Raw genomic sequence first — 27,474 nt, 5'->3', positions numbered from 1 at the left:
CAAAGCTGAGTCGGAGAAACTGAATGAAATCTCTATAAACCCAGAGGACGTAATGGGGCAGTTATACAACCTGAAGAGTAGCAAATCTCCTGGACCGGATGGTATCCATCCCAGAGTACTGACAGAACTGAAAAATGAACTTGCGGAAATGTTGTTACTAATATCTAATTTATCCTTAAAATTGAGCATGGTACCGGAAGATTGGAGTGTGGCCAATGTAACGCCGTTTTTTTTAAAAAAGGTTCCAAAGGAGATCTGGGAAGATATAGACCGGTGAGTCTTACGTTGGTACCGGGCAAAATGGTAGACACTATTATAAAGAACAAAAATTACAGAGTTTATTCAAAAGTATGGATTAATGAGACAAAGCCAACATGGATTTAGTGAAGGAAAATCTTGCCTCACCAATCTATTACATTTTTATGAAGGGGTGAATAAACATGTGGATAATGGTGAGCCAGTTGATATTGTGTATCTGGATTTTCAGAAAGCGTTTGACAAAGTATCTCATGAAAGACTCCAGAGGAAACTGGAGAGTCATGGGATAGGAGGTAGTGTTCTATTGTGGATTAAAAACTGGTTAAAAGATAGAAAACAGAGAGTAGAGTTAAATGGTCAGTATTCTCAATGGAGAAGGGTAGTTAGTGGGGTTCCCCAGGGGTCTGTGCTGGGACCACTGCTTTTTAACATATTTATAAATGACCTAGCGATGGGAGTAACTAGTGAGGTAATTTGCAGACAACACAAAGTTATTCAAAGTCGTTAAATCGCAAGAGGATTGTGAAAAATTACAAGAGGACCTTACGAGATTGGGCATCTGAAAGACAGAGGACTTTTAATGTAAGCAAGTGCAAAGTGATGCATGTGGGAAAGAGGAACCCGAAATATAGCTACGTCATGCCAGGTTCCACGTTAGGAATCACCGAGCAAGAAAGGGATCTAGGTGTCGTCGCTGATATGTTGAAACCATCTGCTCAGTGTGCTGCTGCGGCTAAGAAAGCAAATAGAATGTTAGGTATTATTAGGAAAGGCATGGAAAACAAAAATGAGGACGTTATAATGCCTTTGTATTGCTCCATGTTGTGACCGCACCTCAAATGTGTGTGCAAGTCTGGTCGCCGCATCTCAAAAAGGATATATAGTGGAACTAGAAAAGGTGCAGAGAAAGGCGACGAAAACGATAAAGGGGATGGGACGACTTCCCTATGAGGAAAGGCTGAAGCGGCTAGGGCTCTTCAGCTTGGAGAAAAGGCGGCTGAGGGGAGATATGATAGAGGTCTATAAAATAATGAGTGGAGTGGAAAGGGTAGATGTGAAGCGTCTTGTTTACGCTTTCCAAAAATACTAGGACTAGGGGGCATGTGATAAAGCTATGAAGTAGTAAATTTAAAACGAATCAGAGAAAGTTTTTCTTTATCCAACGTGTAATTCAACTCTGGAATTCGTTGCCAGAAAATGTGATAAAGGCGGTTAGCTTAGCAGAGTTTAAAAAAGGGTTGGATGGCTTCCTAAAGGAAAAGTCCATAGACCATTATTAAATTGGACTTTTTCACAGATAAGCAGTATAAGATGTTTTGTACTTTTTGGGGGATATTGCCAGGTATTTGTGACCTGGATTGGCCGCCGATGGAAACAGAATGCTGGACTTGAAAGACCTTTGATCTGTCCCAGTATGGCAATACTTATGTACCACTTCAAAAGTGTTTTAACTGCCCCTGGCCAAGAACTTTCTACACACCTTGGTGAAGTAACTCTGCCTACTCTAGTGTGTCTCAGCCAGGTCAGACAACTAGCACACCCCGAGTTTCGCAAGCAGGTGCTTGTGAAGAGCTGGTACAACTGTATACTTGAGATGAGCATTAAAACCTGGCAAACCTTCCTCCCAAAAGAATCCAGAGTTCTAGCTTCTCTACCTGGGGGCACTGAGGAATAGTCCCTCAAACTCCTGGCCCTTTGAGAGCAAATTCCACCACCATGGAATTGAGTCACCTGAATCTTATCAGAACCAGGTGTGCTGTGGATCAGATACTGGTTGGGTTTGACTGGGAGCGACAGAGGGGAATCCCAGTTCCTAACGTACCTCATGGAGAGGGACAGTCACAGCCTCCCTAGGAGGTGGCATGTAGTCCAGGACCTCACGTATCTTGGCCTGGGCTCATCTTCCACTTCTAAAGGAAAGGGAATAGCATCAGCCATTTCCTTAATAAAAGAAGGGAATGAAACGCTCTCTGAAGGAGACTCTCTCCTTTCAAATAGATGGGAGGGTTCAGAGGGAATTCCACAGGACCCATCAGCGGAAAGTACCTTTGATCCTCCTCTGAATCCTATGAGTGCTCCTCTTCAGTGGCAGACAATATCTCCAAATGGGAATGTAAGACTGAAACTGCCTCGACGTGGAGGAACCATATACTCAAAAATAACATCAAGAAGTCAGTTCCCGCCTTCACGCTGGCAAAACCTCTGCCAGCGATGTTGAGCGAGTGCCAGCGTGGGTGGCAGTCGACATTGAAGTCACACAAAGTATCGGTGTTGGAGGCCACATCGCAGGCTGAGGGCCAAGCGGAGCAGCAACAGTAGGCAAGGTAGCTGCAAGCATCCCCAATGCCACCTGTTACATGAGGCCATCCAGCAGCTCAGGGAGCAAAGCCTGGATGCGCTCAGAGAGCCAACACCGGGAAAGACTGCGGTACCAGCTCAGGTTGCAGAACCGCTGGTGTCGATACGGGAGCTAGGTCTTGGCTGCTAGGAGACTGGTGCGTAGACAGCTTTTGTATGGAGGAGGAGTGGTCCTCCCAGCGCCGAAGCTTCTCAGATGCCAAATCCTTTGACATGCCGGAGCTCCTGGCACCATGCATAGAGGGCGACCGATGATGCTTCTTAGCCTTCGCCCAAAGCACGTCACCCCTTGCCAATGAGGACAACATCGAATCCACATGTCGCCTCAGAGTCGGCTCCAACCATGGACAGACCTGGGGAACCTGCGCAGCAGGTAGCCTCGAGGCAGGTAGAGACCCTCTTGATGCTTCACTGCTCCCAGAGTCTAAGGGTCTAGTAGAAGCCATGCTTACAGACACCTCCGACCTCAATGCCAAAATCCAGGAACCGGACTTGACTCCAAAAATCTTCTCATGTTGAGCCTCTCTAGAAATCTGTGTCCTCCTCTTCTTCGTGCAAAGACAGAACACATTTAGTGGGGCTATGATTGGGGCCAAGACACTGTCAACACCAATAATGGGTGTCTTTCCAAGAGATTGATTGCACCGGGTACAGTGCTTAAACACAGTGGGAATTTTCGCGGACATGGAAGGAAAAAATTCCTTGGCTGAATTAAATGAAATAATTGATGGTGCTGAAAAAAGGGGCAAGGCATGACAGAAAAAGAAAGGCTGAGGTCAAGGCCTAAAAGCGGCCTAACAAAAAAATATAAAGGAAACTTCAACCTGGGGAAAAAGATCTAAAACTTGAGGAGAAACAAAAGAAAGGTTCCACAACAGGACAAAAAAATAGCCGAAAGGCACCAAAAAATGCTCTTTAGGACCGAGAAGTGCAAGGAGACAAGCAAAAAAACACGCCCTCTCCTCCTCGCAGTAGAAAGAACAGAGGAGACCATGTTCACGCGGCAGGCGGGAAGGCACTTGTGCTCCACAAAGCTCTGGTTTTATTTTTGTAAATCCTGGACTCGACGACATCATCTCTTTTGAGACTCTATAAGCCTGCTTTGTCCTCAGAGACACAATTGACTATCGTGCTCCTATGGGGGTTTTTGCTAAGTGTCTGCAGATATTGATCTTTTTTTCTTTTTTTTAATGACAAAATAAAACACTCTGAAGTAGGACTGCACAGGTTAATGCAACCTGCAACACATTTTTTAGATTAAGGCCTCGTAATCTAAAAAAAAAAAAAAATAATAACTTACTACCAGGTTGATGTACTTCAGTGCTGCAGGACTACTATACATGCTAAGAGCACAACTGTTGGGTACCCACGGAGAGGCTTGGCAGACGAACACACACGTGTTTTTTTGCAGCCCTTACTGCAGGGTTGGCCATTTCTATCAAATATATCAGGGGCTTACTGGTTTATTCCACCCATTCACAGACTATAGTCCCTTTTCCACATCCTACGTAAGTACATGCTGGGACAGACCAAAAGTCCATCAAGCCCAGCATCCTGTTTCCAACAGTGGACAATCCAGGTCACAAATACCTGGCAAAATCCCAAAAAAGTGCAATACATTTTATGCTGCTTATCCCAGAAATAAAGGGAAAATTAGGTTCTTACCTTGGTAATTTTCTTTCCTTTAGTCACAGCAGATGAATCCATTAACTGATGGGTTGTATCCGCCTACCAGCAGGTGGAAATAGAGAACACTGAAAAACCATAGTGCCTCTTGGACGGTGTTGTAGGAGGCGGAAGGCCTCCAATTATTTAATATACAGAATTAATTCCTCATATTTCTGGACAGAGAGAAATTAAAGTTTCTCTCTTTCTAAATCATGGGGAAAGCTTGCTGGAATAGCAATTACACTCTACCCCTCCTCTTGCCAAGTCAGGTGATTGAACCTGATTGCCCAGGATCTCTCCCATTGAATATGGTCAGGCCCCAGGGAGTTCAGGAGGCAGAATTCTTTCCCATGCCCTTTGAAGTAAGGCTACTTCAATCCAGGAGAGAATTACTTTTTTTTACAACTATGAGAGGAAAACCAGGTAACACCTTATTTCTTTCTCTACCTAGAACAATTAGATCAAACACTATATTTCCCTGACAGACAGATCTCTGGAGTCAACAGTAATAGTGCATTATGCATTTCCTTGAACATAAGAGAATCTATGTTATGACATAAACACAGGGTCTGAGTTGACAGAGAGATGTAACACCTCTAAAAGGAAGCAGTTTTTAACTCTTGTCTTTAGAATAAGAATGACCTGGGCTGTCAGAAGCAAAGTAATTTAAACTCTTGCCTCCTCTTTTTAGAATTAGAATAAAAGTTAAGAATAAAGGGACATACTAAGATAAATAGATCAAAGGTTCTGAGAAATATACTTGTGTGAGAAAAGCTGTAAAGATGAATAGAAGAGATATAATATCCAAAAACATTTGGACAAGAGACCAACTGCATCTTCAAAGGAAATGTAAACAGATGCTAGGTATTTCTTTATTGACAGGAGCTAATTAAGGGGGTGAGAGAAACCCTCCTCCTTCCTGTGCTCCTTTTGTACTGAAAAGGAAAAGAAACACTATATAATATTTCTCTGCCAGATAGGAGGTGGGGCAGTGTACGTCTCTTTTGGCTCCCAAGCCAGGGAGTTTGAAAGAATGTCCTGTCCCCATTTTCCATTTGTAATTTCATTTTCTGTAATATGTTCTTCTTTTCTATTCTATACTGTATCTATATTTATTCCTTATTTTTCCTAATCTTGGGAAAATAGTATAAACTTATGTTTTTCCCCAAAGGAAGCTTCCTTGGTTCTGTTCTTTGTTATTTGTTTTAAAGGCTTAATCCACCTGTCAGAGTTTCTCAAGGTACAGTTGTGAGGATTGTTTTGCGTGAGTAGTGCTGGCTTGGTGACGGCTCTGGAGTGCAGCACGAAAGGCGCTAACAAAAGGCTAACCCCAACTGCCTTCAGTATTTGAGATTTCCAAAGCAGAGTGAACCATAAAGGTATAATAACAAACGCCCCAGAACAGGAGCAATAACCATACAAAAGAGTAGAACATCATGTAGAAATTGAGAGCTGGTATCCAACTTCTCCCAATGAGATCTATATCTGCATGAAAGATCTGAACAAAAAAACAAGTCAGACAGGGAGGGATCATGGATTCATCTGCTGTGACTAAAGGAAAGAAAATTACCAAGGTAAGAACCTAATTTTCCCTTCCATATCATCAGCAGCAGATGAGTCCATTAACTGATGGGATGTGCAAAAGAAATCCCTACATAGGGTGGGAACAGGCCACACCACGAGCAAGCACTTGTGCTCCAAAAATAGCGTCCTGCTTCGCTGCAACATCCAGCCTGTAATGCCATACAAACGAGAGCTGAGAAGACCAAGTAGCCGCACTACAGATCTCTTGAAGAGAGAGTGCACCCGTTTCAGCCAACGAGGAAGAAATCGCTCTCGTGGAATGCGCCTTAAACGCTTCAGGCGGACACCGACCTGAAAGCAGATATGCAGCAAAAATGACTTCCTTGAGCCAACGGGCTATAGTGGCCTTAGACACCGGGCCTCCACGCCGAGGACCTGACAACAAGACAAAAAAGTGATCAGAAGTCCTGAAATCATTTGACATCTGTGGATACTGCAACAGCGCCCTGCGGACATCCAGAAGATGTAACTGCCCAAAGGAGTCTGGGAACTCTTCCCTAGAAAAGGAAGGAAGAAAAATGGGCTGGTTCAGGTGAAACACTGAAACCACTTTAGGCAGGAAGGTACTGTATGTACCGTTACTCTGGACTCTGAGAATTGCAGAAAAGGGTCCTGAAAGGACAGCGCCTGCAGCTCAGACACACGTCTAGCCGATGTCATGGCCACACAAAAGACTGTCTTGAGAGTCAAATCCTTCTCCGAAGCTCGCTTAAGCGGCTCAAAAGGCGAACACTGAAGGGCCTTCAACACCAGTCCCAGGTTCCAAGCCGGACAGGAGGACGGAGCCTAAGCACCCCTCTGAGAAATCGGGCAACGTCCGGATGAGCAGCAAGGGACAAGCCAGCGACTTTCCCTCGATAGCATAATGCTGCCACTTGCACCCGCAGGGAATTGTAAGCCAGGCCTTTTTATAAGCCCTCCTGCAAAAAGTCCAGCACTGTCGAGACTGTAGCCCACATGGGTGTGATCGCCTTTGAAACACACGACGCCTCAAATTTGCGCCAGACCCGAACATAAGCTGCGGAGGTGGACCGCTTGCGGGCCTGCAAGAGAGTGGAGATAACCTTGTTAGAGTATTCCTTGTTTCTCAATTGTGCCCTCTCAATAGCCAGGCCGTAAGATCAAATCGGCAGGGATCCTCCATAGACACCGGGCCCTGAACCAACAGGTTTGGCACCAGAAGCAAATGCACCGGAGCATCCACCAACATTCGGCGGAGATCTGCATACCACGGACGCCTTGGCCAATCTGGAGCGATGAGAATCACCAGACCTCAGTGCTGTCGAATCCGCAGTGGGACTCGCCATATCAGGGGCCGAGGGAACACGTATAGGAGCTCTGAAGGCCAGGGTTGAGCCAGAGCATCCAACCCCACTGAGTGAGGATCTCTCCTTCTGCTGAAAAAAAGTGAGGTATTTGGCGTTTGCACTTGACGCCATTAGATCCATTCCGGGAGTCCCCCATTAGGCAAAAAATCTAAAGAAAAACTTCTTCTGCCAGTTCCCATTCCGCCGGGTCGATTTGATGCCTACTTAGAAAATCGGCTTGCACGTTGCTCTGACCTGCTATGTGAGCTGCAGGTGTAGCTCGGCCCAGTGGCAAATCTGGACGGCCTCCGCGGCCAAGGCCCTGCACTGAGTGCCTCCCTGATGATTTATTTATGCCACCGCTGTCGTGTTGTCTGACAGAACCCGGACAGCCAGCCCCTTCAGAGTCTTTTGAAAGGCCATAAGAGCCTGGAATATCGCTCTCCGTTCCAAGCGATTGGTGGACCGGGGCGCTTCCACGGGTGTCCACAGACCCTAAGCATAGCTTCCCTGGCAATGCGCTCCCCAGCCTAGAAGGCTGGCATCTGTTATCACCAGTCACCAAGAAGGAAGCGCAAGAGGCATTCCTTGGCGCAGCATCCTGTCGGAGAGCCACCACTCCATACTGAGCCAGGCCGCAGGGAGTAAAGTTAGTCTGCGTTGATATTCCTGGGACATCGGAGACCATTGTTGAAGCAGGGCAATCTGCAGAGGCCTCATATGCACTCTCGCCCAAGGCACCACCTCCAACGTGGCCGTCATCGACCCCAGCAGCTGGACAAAGTCCCAAGCTCGCGGGCGAGGCATCCACAAGAGCAGACGGACCCGATTCTGAAGCTTGCACCGCCTTTGGTCGGGGAGAAAGACAAACCCCAATGCTGTGTCGAACCGGACCCCCAAATACTCGAGAGACTGAGATGGGGTCAGTTGACTTTTGGGTATATTGACCACCCAACCTAGCGCCTGCAGGACCGCCACCACTCTGGCTGTGGCAAGACGACTCTCAGTTGCCGAATCTGCTCTGATGAGCCAGTCGTCGAGGTAAGGGTGAACTCTGATACCCTCTCGCCTGAGACAGGCAGCTACGACCACCATTACCTTGGAAAAGGTACTGGGAGCTGTGGCTAGGCCGAAAGGCAAGGCCTGAAACTGAAAATGCTTTCCCAACACCGCAAAGCGGTCGGTAACCTTCTCTGATCGGGTCCACGACCCATTGATCTGAGGTAATCTTGGTCCACTCCTCTAGAAAGAGGGAAAGACGTCCTCCTATTGCAGGCAAGGAGGAGTGGACCGGCGTCCCATCATTGTGGAGGACGCCCCTGAACTCCTCGCCTTGAACCGGCCCCTGCGGAACGTGTGTCCGAGCGAAAAGAGTTCCTCTGCTGAAAACGGGCACGTTGAGAAAACCCAGCAGTGCGCCCTGGGCAATACCTGCGAGCTTCACAGAACCAAGGTCTGAAAGAGGAGGGAAAGACAGAAGCCTTGGAAGAAGGACTTGGCCTATCCTCAGGTAACCGCTGTGGTTTAGATTCCCCCAGGTCTTTCACAATCTTCTCCAATTCCTCTCCAAACAACAGGAGGCCCTGAAAGGGTAGCCTCACCAGCCTTTGCTAAGAAGCCATGTCAACCTCCCAATGCCGCAGCCAAAGAAGGCGATGGGCAGACACCGCCACAGACATCTGTTTAGAAGAAGCTCTGACCAGATCATAAAGGGCATCAGCCAAAAATGACAGGGCCAACTCCATCCGTGGGGCAACCTCAGAAAGGGGGCCCGCACCATCGGCGGGCTGGTCCACCGCCTGCTGTAGCCAGGAAAGACATGCCCGGGCTGCATAGGAACTGCAAACAGACGCCCTCAAGGCAAGGCCCGCAATTTCAAAGGACCACTTCAGTGCGGGCTCCAGCCGCCGGTCCTGCATGTCTATCAAAGCGACCCCTCCCTCTACTGGGAGAGTGGTCTTTTTTGTCACCGCCGTGACCAACGCATCCACTTTAAGCATCCCCAGAGGGGCCATGTGCTCCTCACGCAGAGGGTAAAGCTGACCCATAGCCATGGCCACTTTCAAAGGCCCATCGGGGTCAGACCATTGAGCAGAAATAAGCTCTTGGATGGAGTCATGCACCGGAAAGGCCCAAGTAGGCTTCTTAGTATTCACCATCCTAAGATTAACAGAGGAGGCCTCGCCTTCAGCAGGATCATCAATCGAGAGGGCCTGCAAGGCATCAGTAATGAGAGCTGGCAGCTTGTCACGGTGGAAAATCCGGACCGCACTGGGATCATCCAAATCCAGTGGCAAACAGGCACCCTCCTCTGGATTATCCATCCCTGAGGGCCCACTAGATCCCTCAGACTCTCCACAGCCCGACCACGGGGGGGGGGGGGGGGGGGGGGGGGGAAGGATATGCGCCACCTTTAAAACGGGGAATTTACCCGTCTATGTTTAGCATGTTTCCAACGCTCAGGGGAGGAAATAACCTCTGAAGCCATCACCGGAGCATCAACACCTGGAGGGAAGCCAGGATGCAACGCAGTGTCAGACACTTGCGGCAGAGCTCTTTTCAGCATGAAAGCCTTATGCATTAAAAGCACAAACTCAGGGGAGAATTAGGAGAAACTGATGTAGGAGCTCCTCTGGCAGCCTCTAAACGAGGCATCCCCTGCACTCAGACTCCTCTGCAACCGCGTGGTCGAGGCATGCGGCGCTTCTAAAATGGTGCCCGCTGCCAGCTCCATCGAGCGGGAAGAAACATCGCTCGCCATGCTCATACTAGTGTGAGCGTCTAAGGTAAAATTATGTATCTGATAATTTTCTTTCCATTAATCATAGCTTATCAATCCATAGACTGGTGGGTTGTGTCCATCTACCAGCAGGTGGAGATAGAGAGCAATCCTTTTGCCTCTCTATATGTGGTCATGTGCTGCCGGAAACTCCTCAGTATGTCGATATCAAAGCTCCATCCGCAGGACTCAGCACTTAGAGAATTACACCCACAAAGGGACACTCTGCCCAGCTCACCACCGCCGAAACGGGGGAGGGGAATTAACCCAGCTCATCCCCACACAAGTGGGGGAGGGGAATCCGTCCAGCTCATCCCCGCGGAGCGGGGGAGGGACACCACACCCGCCGATGCGGGGGGGGGGATCTGACTTATCCTGCAACCGCAACCGCAGAAGGAGCTGACTGACCCTAACACCGCCGAAGCGGGAGGGGTACAAAGCTGCCCTACAGCCGCACGAAGCGGGAGGGAGCGCTAGCAGAATTTAGGTCTCAATCCAGCCCCGTAAAACGGAGGGGAGAGGAATGCAGCAGCTCACTAACACAAAATCGTCTCAACTCCTAAAGAATTCAATTGAAAAAAACTTGAACACAAAGTCCTCCTGAACAGGAACTGAAGACTAAACTTGAACCTGAAATGCAACCACAATAAAAACAGTACAGATATCTGGGAGGAACTATGGATTGATCAGCTATGATTAATGGAAAGAAAATTATCAGGTATGATACATAATCTTACCTTCCATATCATCATGCTGATCAATCCATAGACTGGTGGGATGTACCGAAGCAGTACTCACCCAGGGCGGGACATAGAAATCCCTGACCGCAACACTGAAGCTCCAAACCGGGCCTCCGCCCGAGCAGTCACAGTCAAGCGGTAATGCCTGGAGAAGGTATGAGCCGATGCCCAAGTTGCCGCCTTGCAAATCTCTTCCAAGGAGACGGACCCGGCCTCCGCCATCGAGGCCGCCTGAGCTCTAGTGGAGTGAGCCTTCAGCCGGATAGGCGGCACCTTCCCCGCGGCCACATAAGACGCTGCAATGGCTTCCTTGACCCATCTTGCCACTGTAGGCTTAGCAGCCTGCAGACCCTTACGAGGACCTGCAAACAGGACAAACAGATGATCCGACATCCAGAAATCATTGGTCACTTCCAAGTATCTGATGATGACTCGTCTCACATCTAGATATTTGAGAGCAGAGTACTCCTCTGGGTAGTCCTCCCTACGAAAGGATGGGAGACAGAGCTGCTGATTCACATGGAAGTGAGAAACAATCTTGGGCAGGAAGGAAGGCACTGTGCGAATAGACACTCCTGCCTCAGTGAACTGCAGAAAGGGCTCTCGACATGATAGCGCCTGGAGCTCGGAAACTCTTCTGGCTGAAGTGATAGCCACCAAAAAGACTGCTTTCAACGTCAGGTTTTTCAGAGATGCCCTCGACAAGGGTTCAAAAGGCGGCTTCTGCAAGGCTCTTAGCACTAGATTGAGATGCCATGCAGGTACCACTGAGTGCACAGGAGGGCGCAGGTGATTAACTCCCTTGAGAAAGCGCACCACATCTGGCTGCGAAGCCAGGGAAGCACCCTTCAGGCGGCCCCTGAAGCAAGCCAGAGCCGCTACCTGGACTTTAAGGGAACTGAGCGACAGGCCTTTCTCCAGACCTTCTTGCAGGACTGCCAACACTGAAGAAATTGGAGCAGTGAAGGGAGAAAGGGAGCCTGCCTCACACCACGATGCAAAGGTACGCCAAACCCTGGCATAAGCAGTAGAAGTAGAGCGCTTCCTCGCTCTCAGCATAGTGGCGATGACCTTGTCTGAGAAGCCTTTCTTCCTCAGAAGCTGCCGCTCAATAGCCAGGCCGTAAGACCAAAGGGGGAGGGATCCTCCATCACCACGGGACCCTGATGCAATAGGCCCTGCTCCGCTGGCAGTTGCAGAGGTCCGTCCACTGAGAGCCTGATCAAGTCCGCATACCAGGGACGTCTGGGCCAGTCCGGACCCACCAGGATTACCCGGCCCGGATGCTTTGCCACCCGGTCTAGCACCCTGCCCAACATGGGCCAGGGCGGGAACACATAGAGAAGCTCCTGAGTCGGCCACTGTTGGAGAAGAGCATCTACTCCCAGAGATCGAGGGTCCCGTCCTCTGCTGAAAAAGTGCGGCACTTGGCAATTGGCCAATGACGCCATCAGATCTAGGCTCGGCTGGCCCCAGCGCTTCGTGATGTCCAAGAACGCCTGAGCCGATAGCTGCCACTCTCCGGGATCCAAGGTATGGCGACTGAGAAAGTCCGCCTTGACATTCATGACTCCAGCAATGTGGGCCGCCGACAGCTGTTCCAGGTTCGCTTCCGCCCACTGGCATAGATTCATGGCTTCCTTGGCTAGAGGGGCGCTCTTGGTACCTCCCCGGCGATTGACATAGGCCACAGCCATGGCATTGTCCGACAGGACCCGTACTGGCTTCAACTCCAGTACTGGGAGAAACTCCAAAAGCGCCAACCGAATGGCTCCGAGTTCCAGGAGGTTGATAGACCACTTTGCCTCTGCAGGAGACCAGAGCCCCTGCGCTGTCCTTCCCAAGCAATGGGCTCCCCAGCCCGTCAAAGAGGCGTCCGTCGTGACGACAACCCACTCCGGGGTCAAAAGAGGCATCCCTGCGGACAACTTGTCTGTCCCCAGCCACCAGCTCAGCGCCTTGCGCACCGCTAGGTCCAAGGGAAGGCGCACAGCGTAATCCTCCAACACTGGAGTCCAGCGCTGCAGCAGAGAGAGTTGTAGTGGTCTCATATGAGCCCTGGCCCAGGGCACTACTTCCATCGTGGCCGTCATAGAGCCCAACAGCTGCACATAGTCCCATGCCCGAAGAGGAGAGGCTACTAGGAACTGGTCCACCTGAGCCTGAAGCTTGACAATTCGATTGTCCGGCAGGAACACTCTGCCCACTTGGGTGTCGAAACGAACTCCCAGATATTCCAGGGACTGAGTCGGGCGCAGCTGGCTTTTCTCCCAGTTGATGATCCACCCCAGGGAGCTCAGAAGAGCAATCACCCGGTCTACAGCTCTGCCGCACTCTCCATAAGAAGGGGCTCGGATCAACCAGTCGTCCAGATAAGAATGGACTTGTACTCCTTCCTTTCGTAGGAAGGCCGCGATGACCACCATTACTTTGGAGAAGGTCCGCGGAGCAGTAGCCAACCCGAACAGGAGGGCTCTGAACTGGAAGTGTCGGCCCAGGACTGCAAAACGCAGAAAGCATTGATGAGGCGGCCAGATGGGAATATGCAGGTAAGCTTCCTTGATGTCCAAGGATGCCAGGAACTCCCCTGCCTTCACTGCCGCTATAACAGAGCGGAGAGTCTCCATTCGGAAGTGCCGAACTTTCAAGGCCCGATTGACCCCTTTGAGGTCGAGGATAGGCCATACAGAACCTCCTTTCTTTGGTACCACAAAGTAAATGGAGTAACGTCCCTTGCCAAGCTGATCTTCTGGCACCGGAACGACCACACCCAGGCGGATCAGATTGTCCAAAGTCTGCTGCACTGCCACAGCTTTGACCGGAGACTTGCAGGGAGAGTGTACAAACCCGTCTCTTAAGGGTCGGCAGAACTCTAGCTTGTAGCCGTCTCTGATGACTTCCAGCACCCAAGCATCTGAAGTTACCCTGGTCCACTCACCCAGAAACGAGGACAGGCGTCCTCCAAACTGCACTGGGCCATGGACCAGGGCCCCGTCATTGGGTACGAGACCCTGGGGGAGGACCGGAGGACGCACCTCCGGGACGGCGGTCTCTGCGAAAGGAATGCTGCTTGGGGGAGAAGTTCCTCTTGAAGGAAGAGGGGGCAGAGGAGCCCGACTTGCCCGGCGATACCGACGGGCTTCCTGAAACCGTCCTTTGGAGTTACTGGAGCGAGCACCACTGGCCCGAGCCCTGACCTCTGGTAACCTCTTGCCCTTAGACGTGCCGAGATCGGTCACAATTTTGTCCAGCTCGACCCCAAAAAGCAGCTTGCCTTTAAAAGGCAACTTAGCCAGGCGAGACGTAGAGGCGTGGTCCGCAGACCAATGCTTCAGCCAAAGCCACCGCCGCGCAGAGACTGTCTGAGCCATACCTTTAGCTGAGGCTCTCAAGACATCGTACAGCAAGTCTGCCAAATAAGCCAAGCTCGATTCCAGGGCCGGCCAATCAGCCCTCAAGGAAGGATCCGAGGGGGAAGCCCGCTGCACAATCGTCAGGCACGCCCTGGCCACATAGGAGCCGCAAACTGAGGCCTGCAAACTTAAAGCAGCCGCCTCGAAGGACGACCTTAAGGCCGCCTCCAATCTTCTGTCTTGGGCGTCCTTTAGGGCCGTGCCACCTTCCACCGGCAACGCCGTTTTCTTAGTCACCGCAGTGATTAAAGAATCCACGGTAGGCCAAAGAAAGGCCTCCCGTTCACCTTCAGGCAGAGGATAGAGGCGGGACATAGCCCTAGCCACTTTGAGGCTCGCTTCTGGGACATCCCATTGAGCCGAAATCAAGGTGCGAATGGCCTCATGCACGTGGAAGGTTCTAGGCGGGCGCTTCGTCCCCAGCATAATGGCGGAGCCAACAGAGGCTGAGGGAGAGACATCCTCCGGAGAGGAAGTCTTCAAAATGCTCATGGCCTGCACTAACAGGTTGGGCAAATCCTCTGAGCGAAAGATCCGCGCTGCAGAGAGGTCATCCGCTCCAGCCGAGCGGGAATCCGTCTCCTCCAAGGAATCCCCAAAGGACCATTGGGAGATACGCTGCCCTCATCTACATCAGAGGAGACAGAGTCCTCTAGGGCCTGGAAATCCACCCGAGGGCGTTTGCTTCCGGAGGCCTCAACCCCTTTATCAGACAGGGGGGGCAGGGGCAGCGTTTTGCATAAGAAAAGCCTGATGCAGCAGCAAAATGAACTCAGAGAATCCCCCCTGAACTGTGCACTTCTGCAGCTTGGGCCACGGCCCTAGCCGCACCCTCAACCGGCGCTCGCAAGAGCGGGGGAGAAACGTGCTGCACATCCAAAATGACGTCCGGTGTGAAACTCCGAGAAGGAGCCGCGCGGGAAGAAGGGCGCTTAACTTGGCCGCTTTCTTACCGTCGCCCGAATCAAGGGCGACCATAGTATTAACGTCTCCCAGTTCGAGGGCAGCCCAAGAAGAAGCCGTCCCAGCAGAGTGGCCGGCCAACATGGAGTGGGCGAGCAGCGGGGGATGGGCGCTTATGGCGGGAAAAACCGCCGCACCGGAGGAAGAACCGGGACACTGACTCGTCTCCAAACTGATGCTTAACAAAGGCGATTCAGGTTTTGAAATCCCCGCATCCCCGCTAGACGCACCCACGCGGTCCGGGGAGCGAATCCTCGCGCCCTCGCCCTCCGACGCCGTAAGCCACGTGGAGACCGAACGGGGAACCCCCTGCCCGCTATAAAAAGGTAAAATTACCTGCTTCTCGCTCCGAGCTGTAACGAACTGGTGTCCCAGTGAGCAGCTGCAATAAACGTTGAAATAAACGCCCTTAAGGACGTCCAAAAAAATTTTTTTTTTTTTTTAAACGGAGCCAGCGGGAGGGGGGAGAAAAGGAGGGACCTGGCACCACCAGGTTTGCACTTGCTCAAGAGCAGCCCTCAACCCCAGGTACTCAACAAAACCTAAAAATTAGGCTTGGAGACCTAGCCAGAGCTGCTGCTGTGTGTGACCACCACCTGCTGAGATAGAGAACATACTGAGGAGTTTCCGGCAGCACATGACCACATATAGAGAGGCAAAAGGATTGCTCTCTATCTCCACCTGCTGGAAGGAGCACGTTTTACACAGAACCGCTGCTGATCTGCGTTTACCACAACGGGAGCAGCGCTTAACTCCTTCAGCAGCCATCGTCCGACAGGACGGGAATATAGCAATAAAATGGCGGCTTTGCGCCAAAACTTACCCCGATTGGAATGGCATCTGCAGGACCTCCCTGGAGGAGGAGCTGGGCACCACTCTCACCTCAGAGGACCGAGTCAATGAGCTCCGGTCAAGCTGCACAGAACCAGAATCACTGGAAAAAGCCTCAGAACAGCCACGCAGTAAAAGCACGCTCTTTTTTTTCCCCCCCCCAAACGCTGTGAGGAAAGTTGGAGGCAGGCAGCAACAGAGGGACTCCGGGAGGCGGGGGGAATGGGTATGGCAGGGAAAGGGCAAACCTATATGCCTTTAAAGTGGGCACCACCAGCCACAACACCCCTGCTCAACTGGCAAAGCACATAAGCCACCCCAGGCATAAATCCAGGAGCTGATCAAGCTACGTCCACACCTGCTGGGAGATAGAGAAATACTGAAGGCAGATGGGGCTAGCCGTCCAAGAGGCACTATGGTTTTTCAGTATTCTCTATCTCCACCTGCTGGTAGGCGGATACAACCCATCAGTTAATGGATTCATCTGCTGCTAAGGAAGAAGTGGATTTTCCCCAAGTCATTTTAATAATGATCTATGGTCTTTTCCTTTAGAAAGCCATCCAAACCTTTTTTTTTAAACCCTGCCACCACATTCTCTGGCAACAAATTCCAAAGTTTAATTACATGCTGCATGAAGAAAAATTCTTTATAGCTACATCACATGCCCCTAGGCCTTGTATTTTTGGAAAGAGTAAACGAACGATTCACGTCTACCCATTCCACTCCACTCGTTATTTTATAGACCTCAATTCATATCTCCCCTCAGTCGTCTCTTCTCCAAGCTGAAGAGCCCTAGACACTTCAGCATTCCTCATAGGGACGTTGTCCCACCCCCTTTATCATTTTTGTCGCCCTTCTCGGTACCTTTTCTAATTCCACTATATTTATTTTGAGATGCGGTGACCAGAATTGAACACAATATTTGAGGTGCGGTCGCACCATGGAGTGATTGGCGACGCCTAACGTGGAACCTTGCATTACGTAGCTATAATACGGGTTCCTCTTTCCCACATGCATCACTTTGCACTTGCGCACATTAAACATCTGCCATTTAGACGTCCAGTCTCGTAAGGTCCTCTGGAGATTGTTACAGGCTATGGAAGCTGTTGGTTTTACTTACTGTTTTTTTTTGTTACATTTGTACCCCGCGCTTTCCCACTTATGGCAGGCTCAATGCGGCTTACATATTATATACAGGTACTTATTTGTACCTGGGGCAATGGAGGGTTAAGTGACTTGCCCAGAGTCACAAGGAGCTGCCTGTGCCTGAAGTGGGAATCGAACTCAGTTCCTCAGGACCAAAGTCCACCACCCTAACCACTAGGCCACTCCTCCACTCACTGTAAGGACTTTTCAGTATTTCCAACTGTGAGAGCTGATACAGGGCAGGATGCAATCACTAATTTACACCTACTGCCTACTGACTTGGAGGTGGCCCTCTTTAAAGATGGGGGAAACCAGGAAATTATATATGCTATTTTGCTTCTGCTGCACTGTCCTGCCAGTTCATCTCATACTGCTGTGTGGGAAGATTGGTTTGGGGAAAGTTAAAGAGGATGCCTACTGGCAAAGGGCACATCTACCGTATATACCCACAAGTGCAGCTGCGTTCAAACAGATGCAAACAAATTTACCCAATGCCTTTACTAGACTCCCCTTCAACAAGAATGAGTCTCTCAGGGTAAAAAATCTGAGATGTTGGCAAGACTGTAGTATGAGAGGAGATTATGAGCACATGTGATGATGCCCTCATATACACAATTATTTTGGGACAGTAGTCGAGTGTATATTACTCAGTGGACTGGCCTAAATTGGAGAGCAAGTCCAGAGTTCTGCCTGATGGGGATTCTTGATGTAGACTTTCAACTTTGTGAGAGGGCCTGCTTAGTGCTACTGTTGCTTCTGGCAGCTAAAATGACAGAGGTCTACTCCTGGAGGGCTGCTAAATTGAGGAGGCATAAGATCATGTCCTCTATGCAAGGGAAGAAACAGCAATAGGAGCAGGAGTGGAACCCTGTGCCTCTGGTCCTTCAGAACTGATGGAGATTGGGGTTGACTGGTGTTCTCCCTTGGATGACTACTGATTTCCGTGGTTGTGCTTTACTATTTTCCTTTTGTATACCTGTTACAATAAGTTTCATCTGTATTTAGCGTGCATGCCCCTCGAGGAGGTGGAAGGAAGGATTGGGTATTTTTGTCTGGTTGCTTTTGTACCGGTATTGTTTGGTTGGAATGTTTATACACTGGTTTAATACTGAACAAAGATAACAGTTAAAAAAAAAAAAAAAAAAAAAAAAAACTACAACAATTTTCAGCACCAACTGGGTAATAAAAACAAGTGCACGTTTATCACACTTTCCTGCATTAGAAGTGGAGGAGTGGCCTAGTGGTTAGGGTGGTGGACTTTGGTCCTGGGGAACTGAGTTCGATTCCCACTTCAGGCACAGGCAGCTCCTTGTGACTCTGGGCAAGTCACTTAACCCTCCATTGCCCCATGTAAGCCGCATTGAGCCTGCCATGAGTGGGAAAGCGCGGGGTACAAATGTAACAAAAATAGTATTACCTCATTGTCTGCCATTGGAAATTTTAAAGGGGGGGGGGGGGGGGAAGTCAGTGCTAAAAGGGAAATAACCAGCTGCACTAAGCCTAGAGCAGTTAACAGTCCTTGCTTCTTTTTTTTTTTTTTTACATTGAATTTACTCTAAAATTTTAACTACTACAGGCTATATGAAGTATTAAGAAAGCTAAATATCCTATATTAATAATTTGCACCTCCAATATTCCATGTCTGGCTGCCTGGGTTTGGAACATCTCCTGACGTCAGCCAGCCTCCTGCATTCCATTCCCCCTCACGTCAAGACGTAATGACATCAGAGAACAGTGAGAGGGAAGGGAACGCTGAAGGCGAGCTGACGTCAGGAGGGATGTTACGAACGGAATGGAAGCCAGCGCCAGCCAGCCAGAGAACATTCAGATACAAATCGAGGGGAGGGCAGAGGAGAATTGATGGACATGGATTGGAGGACAGTAGAGGAGAGAATCGCGGGACATGGATGAGAGGGCAGGGAAGAATTACTGGACATGGAAGGGAAGGCAGGGGAGAAAAAAAAAAAAGCTTACATGACAGCCTTTCTAGGGCCCGTTTCATTGTTGAGGAAACGGGCATGGTTCCACTAGTATACAATAAAAATTTAATGCAAAGTTTCAACACACTCAACTTATACTGTCTGAATCAGAAGCCCAGTTGCATCAGAATGGTCAACTTGTTTCAACCTGCACCACTAACTTTGTAAACCTGGCATACAAACTTCTCCCAATGCACATCAAAAATACTTAAACATTGCTAGAATTTCATCAGTGTCGTATCTTATTCTTCAAAATTCTCTCATTACCATACACCAACTCTGACATTGAACCTTTAGTAATCCAGATTCCTATGTAGCTCTTAAAAGCTAGGCAAGAGACAAAAGCTAGGCAAGAGACCTGGTTCAACACATACCAGGTCACTGTGCTGACTAGAAATTTTCATCTGGCACCAGAACAAACATTTTAAATACACCGATAGGTTGTACGAGTCTGACACACGTGGTGCAGGAATTTTCATACTAATCTCACAAGATTTGAGAATCAAAGACTAAATCACAGAATTTCTGCGCCATGCAGCTCAGACTCACACAGATTTGAATAGTGCAGCAGCCATTGTAGAGAAGAGGAAGATCTTTACCCATGGAGAGCAGGGTGTGAAGCTGAATGGCTTACTGGTGGGCTATCTTAAACAGAGAAGGGTGATAATGGGGTGGTATGCGGAAGAGAGAGGAAGCGGCTGCTACCTGCAAGTATGCATTATGGGATTGATTTACTAAGCTTTCTTTTCCTTTGGACATGGATTGGGAAGACAGGCTTGGTAAAGGTCAGAAGAAATTCCTTACCCTGCTCCTCAATGTCAGAAGATAAAGGGGATGGGGAGAGACTCTCAGCCACTGGCACCTAAAGAAAACTCGACACGGTCTGAGCTAGTCTAATAAAGAAAAGCATACCACCCTACATGGGCTATTCACTATTGGTTAGCATGCATTAACACAGTAGTTACACTTTATCTGCCACAAGGCCCACTATGTATCTCGGACCTTACTGCAGATTATGCTCAGTGGGCAAAAGAATTGGTTGGACCGCTAGATGACCAAAGGGTAAAAGGGGCGATCAGGGAAGACAAAGCCGTAGCAGAGAGATTGACTGAATTCTTTGCTTCGGTCTTCACTGAGGAAGATTTGGGAGAGATAGCGGTACCAGAAATGGTATTCAAAGCTGATGAGTCGGAGAAACTGTATGAAATCTCTATAGACCTAAAAGATGTCATGGGGCAATTTGACAAATTGAAGAGTAGCAAATCTCCTGGACCGGATGGTATTCATCCCGGAATAATGACAGAACTGAAAAATGTACTTGCGGAACTATTGTTAGTAATATGTAATTTATCCTTAAAATCGAGCATGGTAACAGAAGATTGGACGGTGACCAATGTAATGCTGATGCTGATTTTTAAAAAAAGGTTCCAGATGTGATCCGGGAAATTGCAGACTTCTGAGCCTGACGTCGGTGCTAGGCAAAATGGTAGAGACTATTATAAAGAACAAAATTACAGAGTTTATTCAAAAGCATGGATTAATGAGAAAGCCAACATGGATTTAGTGAAGGAAAATCTTGTCTCACCAATCTATTACATTTTTTTTTGAAGGGGTGAACAAACGTGGATAAAGGTGAACCGGTTGACTGTGTATCTGGATATTCAAAAGGCGTTTGACGAAGTACCTCATGAAAGACTCCAGAGGAAACTGGAGAGTCATGGGATAGGAGGTAGTGTTCTATTGTGGATTAAAAACTGGTTACAAGATAGAAAACAGAGAGTAGGGTTAAATGGTCAGTATTCTCAATGGAGAAGGGTAGTTAGTAGGGTTTCCCATGGGTCTGAGCTGGGACAACTGCTCTTTAACATATTTATAAATGACCTAGAGATGGGAGTTACTAGTGAGGCAATTAAATTTGCTGACAACACAAAGTTATTCAAAGTCATTAAATCGCAAGAGGATTGTGAAAAATTACAAGAGGACCTTACGAGACTGGGCGTCTGAATGGCAGATGACGTTTAATGTGAGCAAGTGCAAAGTGATGCATGTGGGAAAGAGGAACCCGAAATTTAGCTACGTCATGCCAGGTTCCACGTTAGGAATCACCGAGCAAGAAAGGGATCTAGGTGTCATCGTTGATATGTTGAAACCATCTGCTCAGTGTGCTGCTGCGGCTAAGAAAGCAAATAGAATGTTAGGTATTATTAGGAAAGGAACGGAAAACAAAAATGAGGATGTTATAATGCCTTTGTATCGCTCCATGGTGCGACCGCACCTCAAATATTGTGTTCAATTCTGGTCGCCACATCTCAAAAAGGATATAGAAGAATTAGAAAAGGTGCAGAGAAGGGCAACGAAAGTGATAAAGGGGATGGGAAAACTTCCCCTACGAGGAAAGGCTAAAGCAGCTGGGGCTCTTCAGCTTGAAGAAAAGACGGCTGAGGGGAGATATGATAGAGATATATAAAATAATGAGTGGAATGGGACGAGTAGACATGAAGCGTCTGTTTACAGTTTCCAAAAATACTAGAATGTGATGAAGCTACCAAAGTAGTAAATTTAAAATGAATCTGAGAAAACTGTTCTTCACTCAACGTGTAATTGAACTCTGGAATTCATTGCCAGAAAATGTGGTAAAGGCGGTTTGCTTAGCAGAGTTTTAAAAAAGGTTTGGACAGCTTCCTAAAGGAAAAGTCCATAGACCATTATTAAATTGGACTTGGGGGAAAATATTTCTGGGATAAGCAGCATAAAATGTTTTGTACTTTTTTGGGGATCTTGCCAGGTATTTGTGTCATGAATTGGCCACTGTTGGAAACAGGATGCTAGGCTTGATGGACCTTTGGTCTGTCCCAGTATGGCAATGCTTACGTACTTATGCTTTTCTTTAGCCATATTTCTGTGCATTTAGATGTTCTAACACAGCCTCCGCACTATTTTATTCAATAAACACAGCTAAAGGGATCATGAACTCCAGTTTTACAAATATTTAGCAGCACTAAATATTCTGTGGCACTAAAGAGGTTATGCAATATTCTGCGGCACTAAAGAGGTACAGCAAAGAAAGCCAAAATGTTATCCAGTTAGTGACAATATTCAATCCACTAACAGGGTAACTTAGGCGTCCGAACCTTAATCGAGTTAGTGAGCACTGACACTCCTTATCTGGATAACAACGTTGAATAGTGACCAGCAAACTAAAAAAAAAAAAAAAAATGCCATCACAACTAATATTGCTACTTAAAATTTCTGTAAAAAAAAAAAAAAAAAACCTGTATATTCATAGCTCACAAGACTTGGATAGATTTTATTTATTTTATTAGGATTTATCGCCTTTTTTAAGGAATTCACTCAAGGCAGTGTACAGTTAGATCAAACATAGGCAATTACAGCATTAAAAATATTCAAGTAACAATACAAAATATGGCATAGTAACATAGTAAATGACAGCAGAACCTGTACTTTCCATCCAGTCTGCCCAACAAGATAAACTTATTTTACGTGGTATGTGTTACTTTATATGTACGCCTGAGTTTGATTTGTCCTTGCCTTCCTCAGGGCACAGACAGTAGAAGCCTGCCCAGTACTGTTCTTGTACTAAGTTCTGAAGCTAACGTCGAAGCCCCTTAAAATTTACACTCCAGCCCATCCCTATCTATTCAGTCATGATCAAAACCGTAGAAGTCTGCCCAGCTCCAGTTTTGTTTCCCCAAAACCCGGCATCACCACCCAATCTCCGCTAAGATTCCATGGAACCATTCCTTCTAAACCGGATTCCTTTGTGTTTATCCCACGCCTGTTTGAATTCCATTACCGTTTTCATCTCCACCACCTCCCGCAGGACGGCATTCCACATATCCACCACCCTCTCCATGAAAAAATACTTCCTGGCATTAGTCCTGAGTCTGCCTCCCTTCAACCTCAATTCATGTCCTCTAGTTCTACCGCCTTTCCGTCTCCGAAAAAGGTTCGTTTGCGGATTAATACCTTTCAAATATTTGAACGTCTGTATCATATCACCCGTTTCTCCTTTCCTCCAAGGTATACATGTTCAGGTCAGCAAGTCTTTCCTCGTATGGTTTGCAACGCAAATCCCATACCATTTTTGTAGCTTTTCTTTGCACCGCTTCCAGTCTTTTTACATCTTTAGTACAATACTGCCTCCAAAACTGAACACAATACTCCAAGTGGGGCCTCACCAACGACTTGTAGAGAGGCATCAACACCTCCTTTCTTCTGCTGGTTATGCCCCTCTCTACGCAGCCTAGTATCCTTCTGGCCACGGCCATCACCTTGTTTCTTCACCTTTAGATCCTCAGACACCAACACCCAAAGGTCTCTCTCCTGAGTCGAGCTTACTAATCTCTCCCCTCCTATCCGGTATCTCTCTTTTGGGTTTCCGTACCCCAAATGTATCACTCTACACTTCTAGCCTTTCCCAAGTCACAAGATTCTACCTGGAACCCAGCTCTTAAACTGTTTGACAAGTGCGGTTACTGGAACTTAAAGACAGCAGCTGAACTTATTTCAAGTCATTGGACGGTTACACGATCATATTTATGACTGCGAAGACATTAAGAAGTAACAACGCCAATAGGCTCTGTATTTTTACAGTGTATATATATTGTAATTGAAGTCTGCCATTATATGATAAGTGTGATAAAAGTGATTTTTACAGTGAGAGAGTTGAGAGCCAGGAGTGAAAGACGTGTGAATGGGAGTTCCAAGGATTAGGACAACTAAGGTATATGTAATGTAATTATAAATAAATTGAAGATAAGGATGGTGTAACGGAGTACTTTTGTATATAATGTTTGAACTTATACTCTATTGATAAGTATCACCTCTGGTAATAGAAATTAAATTTTAACTGCCAGACCCTCGACCATTCTTCTAACATTCAGAGATCCCTTCTCATCGTTTCTACTCCCTCCAGGGTATCCACTCCATTGGCTATTTTCGTGTCATCCGCAAAAAGGCACATCTTTCCTTCCAACCCTTCAGCAATATCTCCCACAAATATATTAAACAGAATAGGCCCCAGCACTGATCCCTGAAGAACTCCACTGCTCACCTTCCTTTCCTCCGATCGGATTCCATTTACCACCACCCTCTCCCACCTGTCGGTCAACCAGTTTCTTATCCAGTTCACCACTTTCGGTCCTAAGTTCAACCCTTTCAGCTTATTCATGATTCTTCTGTGGGGGACTGTATCAAAGGCTTTGCTGAAGTCCAAGTAGATTACATCTAGCGTACGTCCCTCACCCAGTTCTTTGGTCACCCAGTCAAAGAAGTCGATAAGATTCATTTGGCAGGATTTCCCTTTGGTAAAGCCATGCTGCCTCAGGTCCTGTAACCCATCGGCTTCTAGAAAGTTAACTATCCTTTCTTTCAGCACCGACTCCATTATTTTTCCTACCACCAACGTGAGACTTACCGGTCTGTAGTTTCCCACTTCTTCCCTGTCTCCACTTTTGTGAAAAGGGACCACATCCGCCCGTCTCCAATCTCGCAAAACCTCTCCCGTCTCTAAAGATCTATTAAATAAATCTTTAAGAGGTCCCACCAGGACCTCTCTGAGCTCCTTCAGTATCCTGGGATGTATCCCATCTGGCCCCATAGCTTTGTCCACCTTCAGATTCTCCAGCTGTTTTATAAACTCTTTCTTCCGTGAACAGTGCAGTATCCACTCCATTCCCAGACGTTCCCTCGGCAGCCAACAGCGGTCCTTCTCCAGGATTTTCCTCCCTCCCCTTTGTGTTTCTAGCCCTATTCCCCCATGTTCAACATTTGCTCTCTGTGTTCCCATCCCTTCCCATGTTCTTCACTCTTCTTTCTACCTCTCTCCTGCACTCCAAACCCTGGGACAGTATCTCTCCACCCCCCCCCCCCCCGCTTCACAGTACTGCATCTCGTTCTCCCCCTCCCCTGATCCAGCTTTTTCCCAATCTCTTCTCCCTCATGCATCCCACCTTTCTCTTCCCTCCCCTTCTTGTTTCCCTTAGATCTAGCATCACTCTCACTCCTTTCTCCACCCCCCTTTACCCAATCACCTGCCATTGCTTTCCTTCCTCTCTCCAACACCCTTTTCCCTTGCTGTCTCCACCCCCTCTTCCCCTTAGACATGGCTTCACATCCTCCTCTCTCCACCCCCCTTTCCCTTTCATCTGGCTGGCATCGCCCCCCCCCCCCCAACTGTTGCAGGAACAGGAGGCAATCAGGAATTACTCTCCCTTAATCCCCCCAGTGGTCACCCCTCTCACCCCCCAAAAAAAACATTAAGAAAAATAGTACCCACCATCCTGTATGACAGACTCAGATGTTATAGCACTAGAAGGGAAGGGAAGTGGATGCTCTAAGCTGAAAAAATTTGTTTGCTCTGTGTCTGTGTGCAGGGAGGGAGGAAGGGAGCTGTAAAAAGGTGGATGCTAGGGCTCCCTCCCTCTACCCACACATAGCTATGTGTGAATGGAGGGATGGGGGCCCTAGCATCCACCTTTTTACAGCCTCCTTCCACCCTGCACACAGACACAGAGCAAACACATTTTTTCAGCTTAGAGCATCCACTTGGTATACTACTTGCAATGACAACACAATATGTAATAGAACATTACAAGTGGTAGTGAAGGGTAAGGCAAAATTGTAACATATAGATGAGTAAGAAAGTAGGAAGAATCTGAAAGTAAGGTGACTGATTTGAAGAAAGTTGCACATGGGGTCAGAGATATGGTTAAATATAGTCTCAGATGTATACCCACAGTATTGGCTGGCAGCACAAAGAATCGCCTACGGAAATTGTGTAATCGTGTATGAAATTTTGTTGTTAATTCGTACAATTCATGGTTGAACCAAAGCAATCGGACCAATCAAGCGTGAAACAAACTGAGCTTGCTAACAGCTGCTCAAATATCACGACAGCATCCCACATGGACAAAACTTGACCACTAGGAGAAAGAATTTATACTAACAGAAAAAATAATAGATCAGACTCGCTATGTTCAAGAGCCTCCCAAATAAACATTAGGGCTTACACTAGCCACCTCATTCTCACCGTAACTAACCCTCAGAGATTCTGTTACACACAATTTAACAAGATCCGGACAGTATTTAGGAATGGAAAACAGAGACTTCCATAGTAACAACCAGCGGTCGGGGAGAACTCTCTCCCACAGATTTTAAAGTTAAACATTTACTGATCTTCCCGCGGAAAAGTATAGTCTTTAGTATATCAGGCGCCCCCTTCCCCTATGTACAACAACAAGAACAAAAAAAAGTCTGCGACCGCTATGCTCCTCCCTACCTTACCACTACACCACCTACAAAAGACCAAAAAAAACCACCCCTCTCGCACCATGTTGGAGAAAGAAAACCCGGAGGCACAAAAATATCGTCACCACTACAACGGAGCACTTACCAGTCACTCCTGGAATCAGCACAGCTAAGAAGAAAACCAACAAAAGCTCCATCTCCTCTACAGTCTCCCTACACGTCTGCTCTCTTCATCACGATCACCCCGCTCTGTGATGCCCTTTATCCGGACCCTCGCGAGAACAAGCTGCTCTCGCGTCTCGCTGCGACCCGGGCTGTGTCGTGTGACGTCAGAACAGCTTCGGCTAACAGTCACTAAGTACAGAGCTAAAGATGCTTCCCGTGTTGGGGGTGTTTGTTTTCAGATAGCGGTTGAATGTTTTGTTGTGGGTGTGTGGAGAATTCGCGTTTATACTGTATAGATGGTGCAATTCCAAGATGTACGTTAATCTAGAATATCTGGATTCTTTACACGACGATATGATACTTTTGTACTGGTGAATCGAAAATAAGATTTACACAAAACCATATCATGCTTTGTTACAGACCCCGTTTGCTGAAATTTTGTCAGATTCTCTTCGTAGTTTAAAGTTGGGGGGGAGGGTTCACCTTATTTTAATAGTACAGTCAGGAGTTCAGGCAGTAAACAGGTTTGTTTTTCAGAATGAGCTAAAACAAAGTTATGGCAGGGGCGAACTGCAACCGATCAGTGCTCGAAGTCCTAAAGCAGCAGGGGGCTCTGTCAGTGCCTCCTAGGTGATCTAACATTTTTTCATGGCTTATTCTCCAGTCGCACAGCTCAGAGGCACAGTCTTTACCTGGTCGGACGCAGAGTTGCCAGATAGAGAAAAATTTGCCATGCCAACAGTTTTGATACAAAAAATAGCTATTGTTAATAATATATTTTCAAACTATCTTCGTTTTTCTTTTCCATAATAAGTAGACTTTTAAATTAATTTGTGTAAGCACTTAGCTTAAGTATCAAGATCCTACTACTACTACTACTTAACATTTCTAGAGCACTACTAGGGTTACGCAGCGCTGTACAATTTAACAAAGAGAGACAGTCCCTGCTCAAAGAGCTTACAATCTAATAGACAAGTGAACGGTCGGTCCGATAGGGGCAGTCAAATTGGGGCA

At 47.7% G+C, this 27,474-nt stretch overlaps 1 protein-coding gene across 1 annotated transcript in view; it reads right to left on the bottom strand.

Annotated features, from left to right (window-relative positions):
- The window catches only part of TGFBR1 (transforming growth factor beta receptor 1), a 235,963-nt gene extending 209,396 nt beyond the window's left edge, over positions 1-26,567 (bottom strand). Inside the window, exon 1 of the mRNA XM_030209667.1 lies at positions 26,441-26,567. Within this exon, the coding sequence (XP_030065527.1) occupies positions 26,441-26,492 (52 nt within the window). The 5' untranslated portion in view covers positions 26,493-26,567. The remainder of the gene's footprint in view (positions 1-26,440) is intronic.
- Between the last annotated feature and the right edge of the window lie 907 nt (positions 26,568-27,474).

Source organism: Microcaecilia unicolor, chromosome 1 (genome assembly GCF_901765095.1).
Source record: "Microcaecilia unicolor chromosome 1, aMicUni1.1, whole genome shotgun sequence".
Taxonomy (NCBI): domain Eukaryota; kingdom Metazoa; phylum Chordata; class Amphibia; order Gymnophiona; family Siphonopidae; genus Microcaecilia; species Microcaecilia unicolor.
Note: the sequence above shows the minus strand (reverse complement) of the source record. Positions and strands in the feature narration are given on the sequence as shown.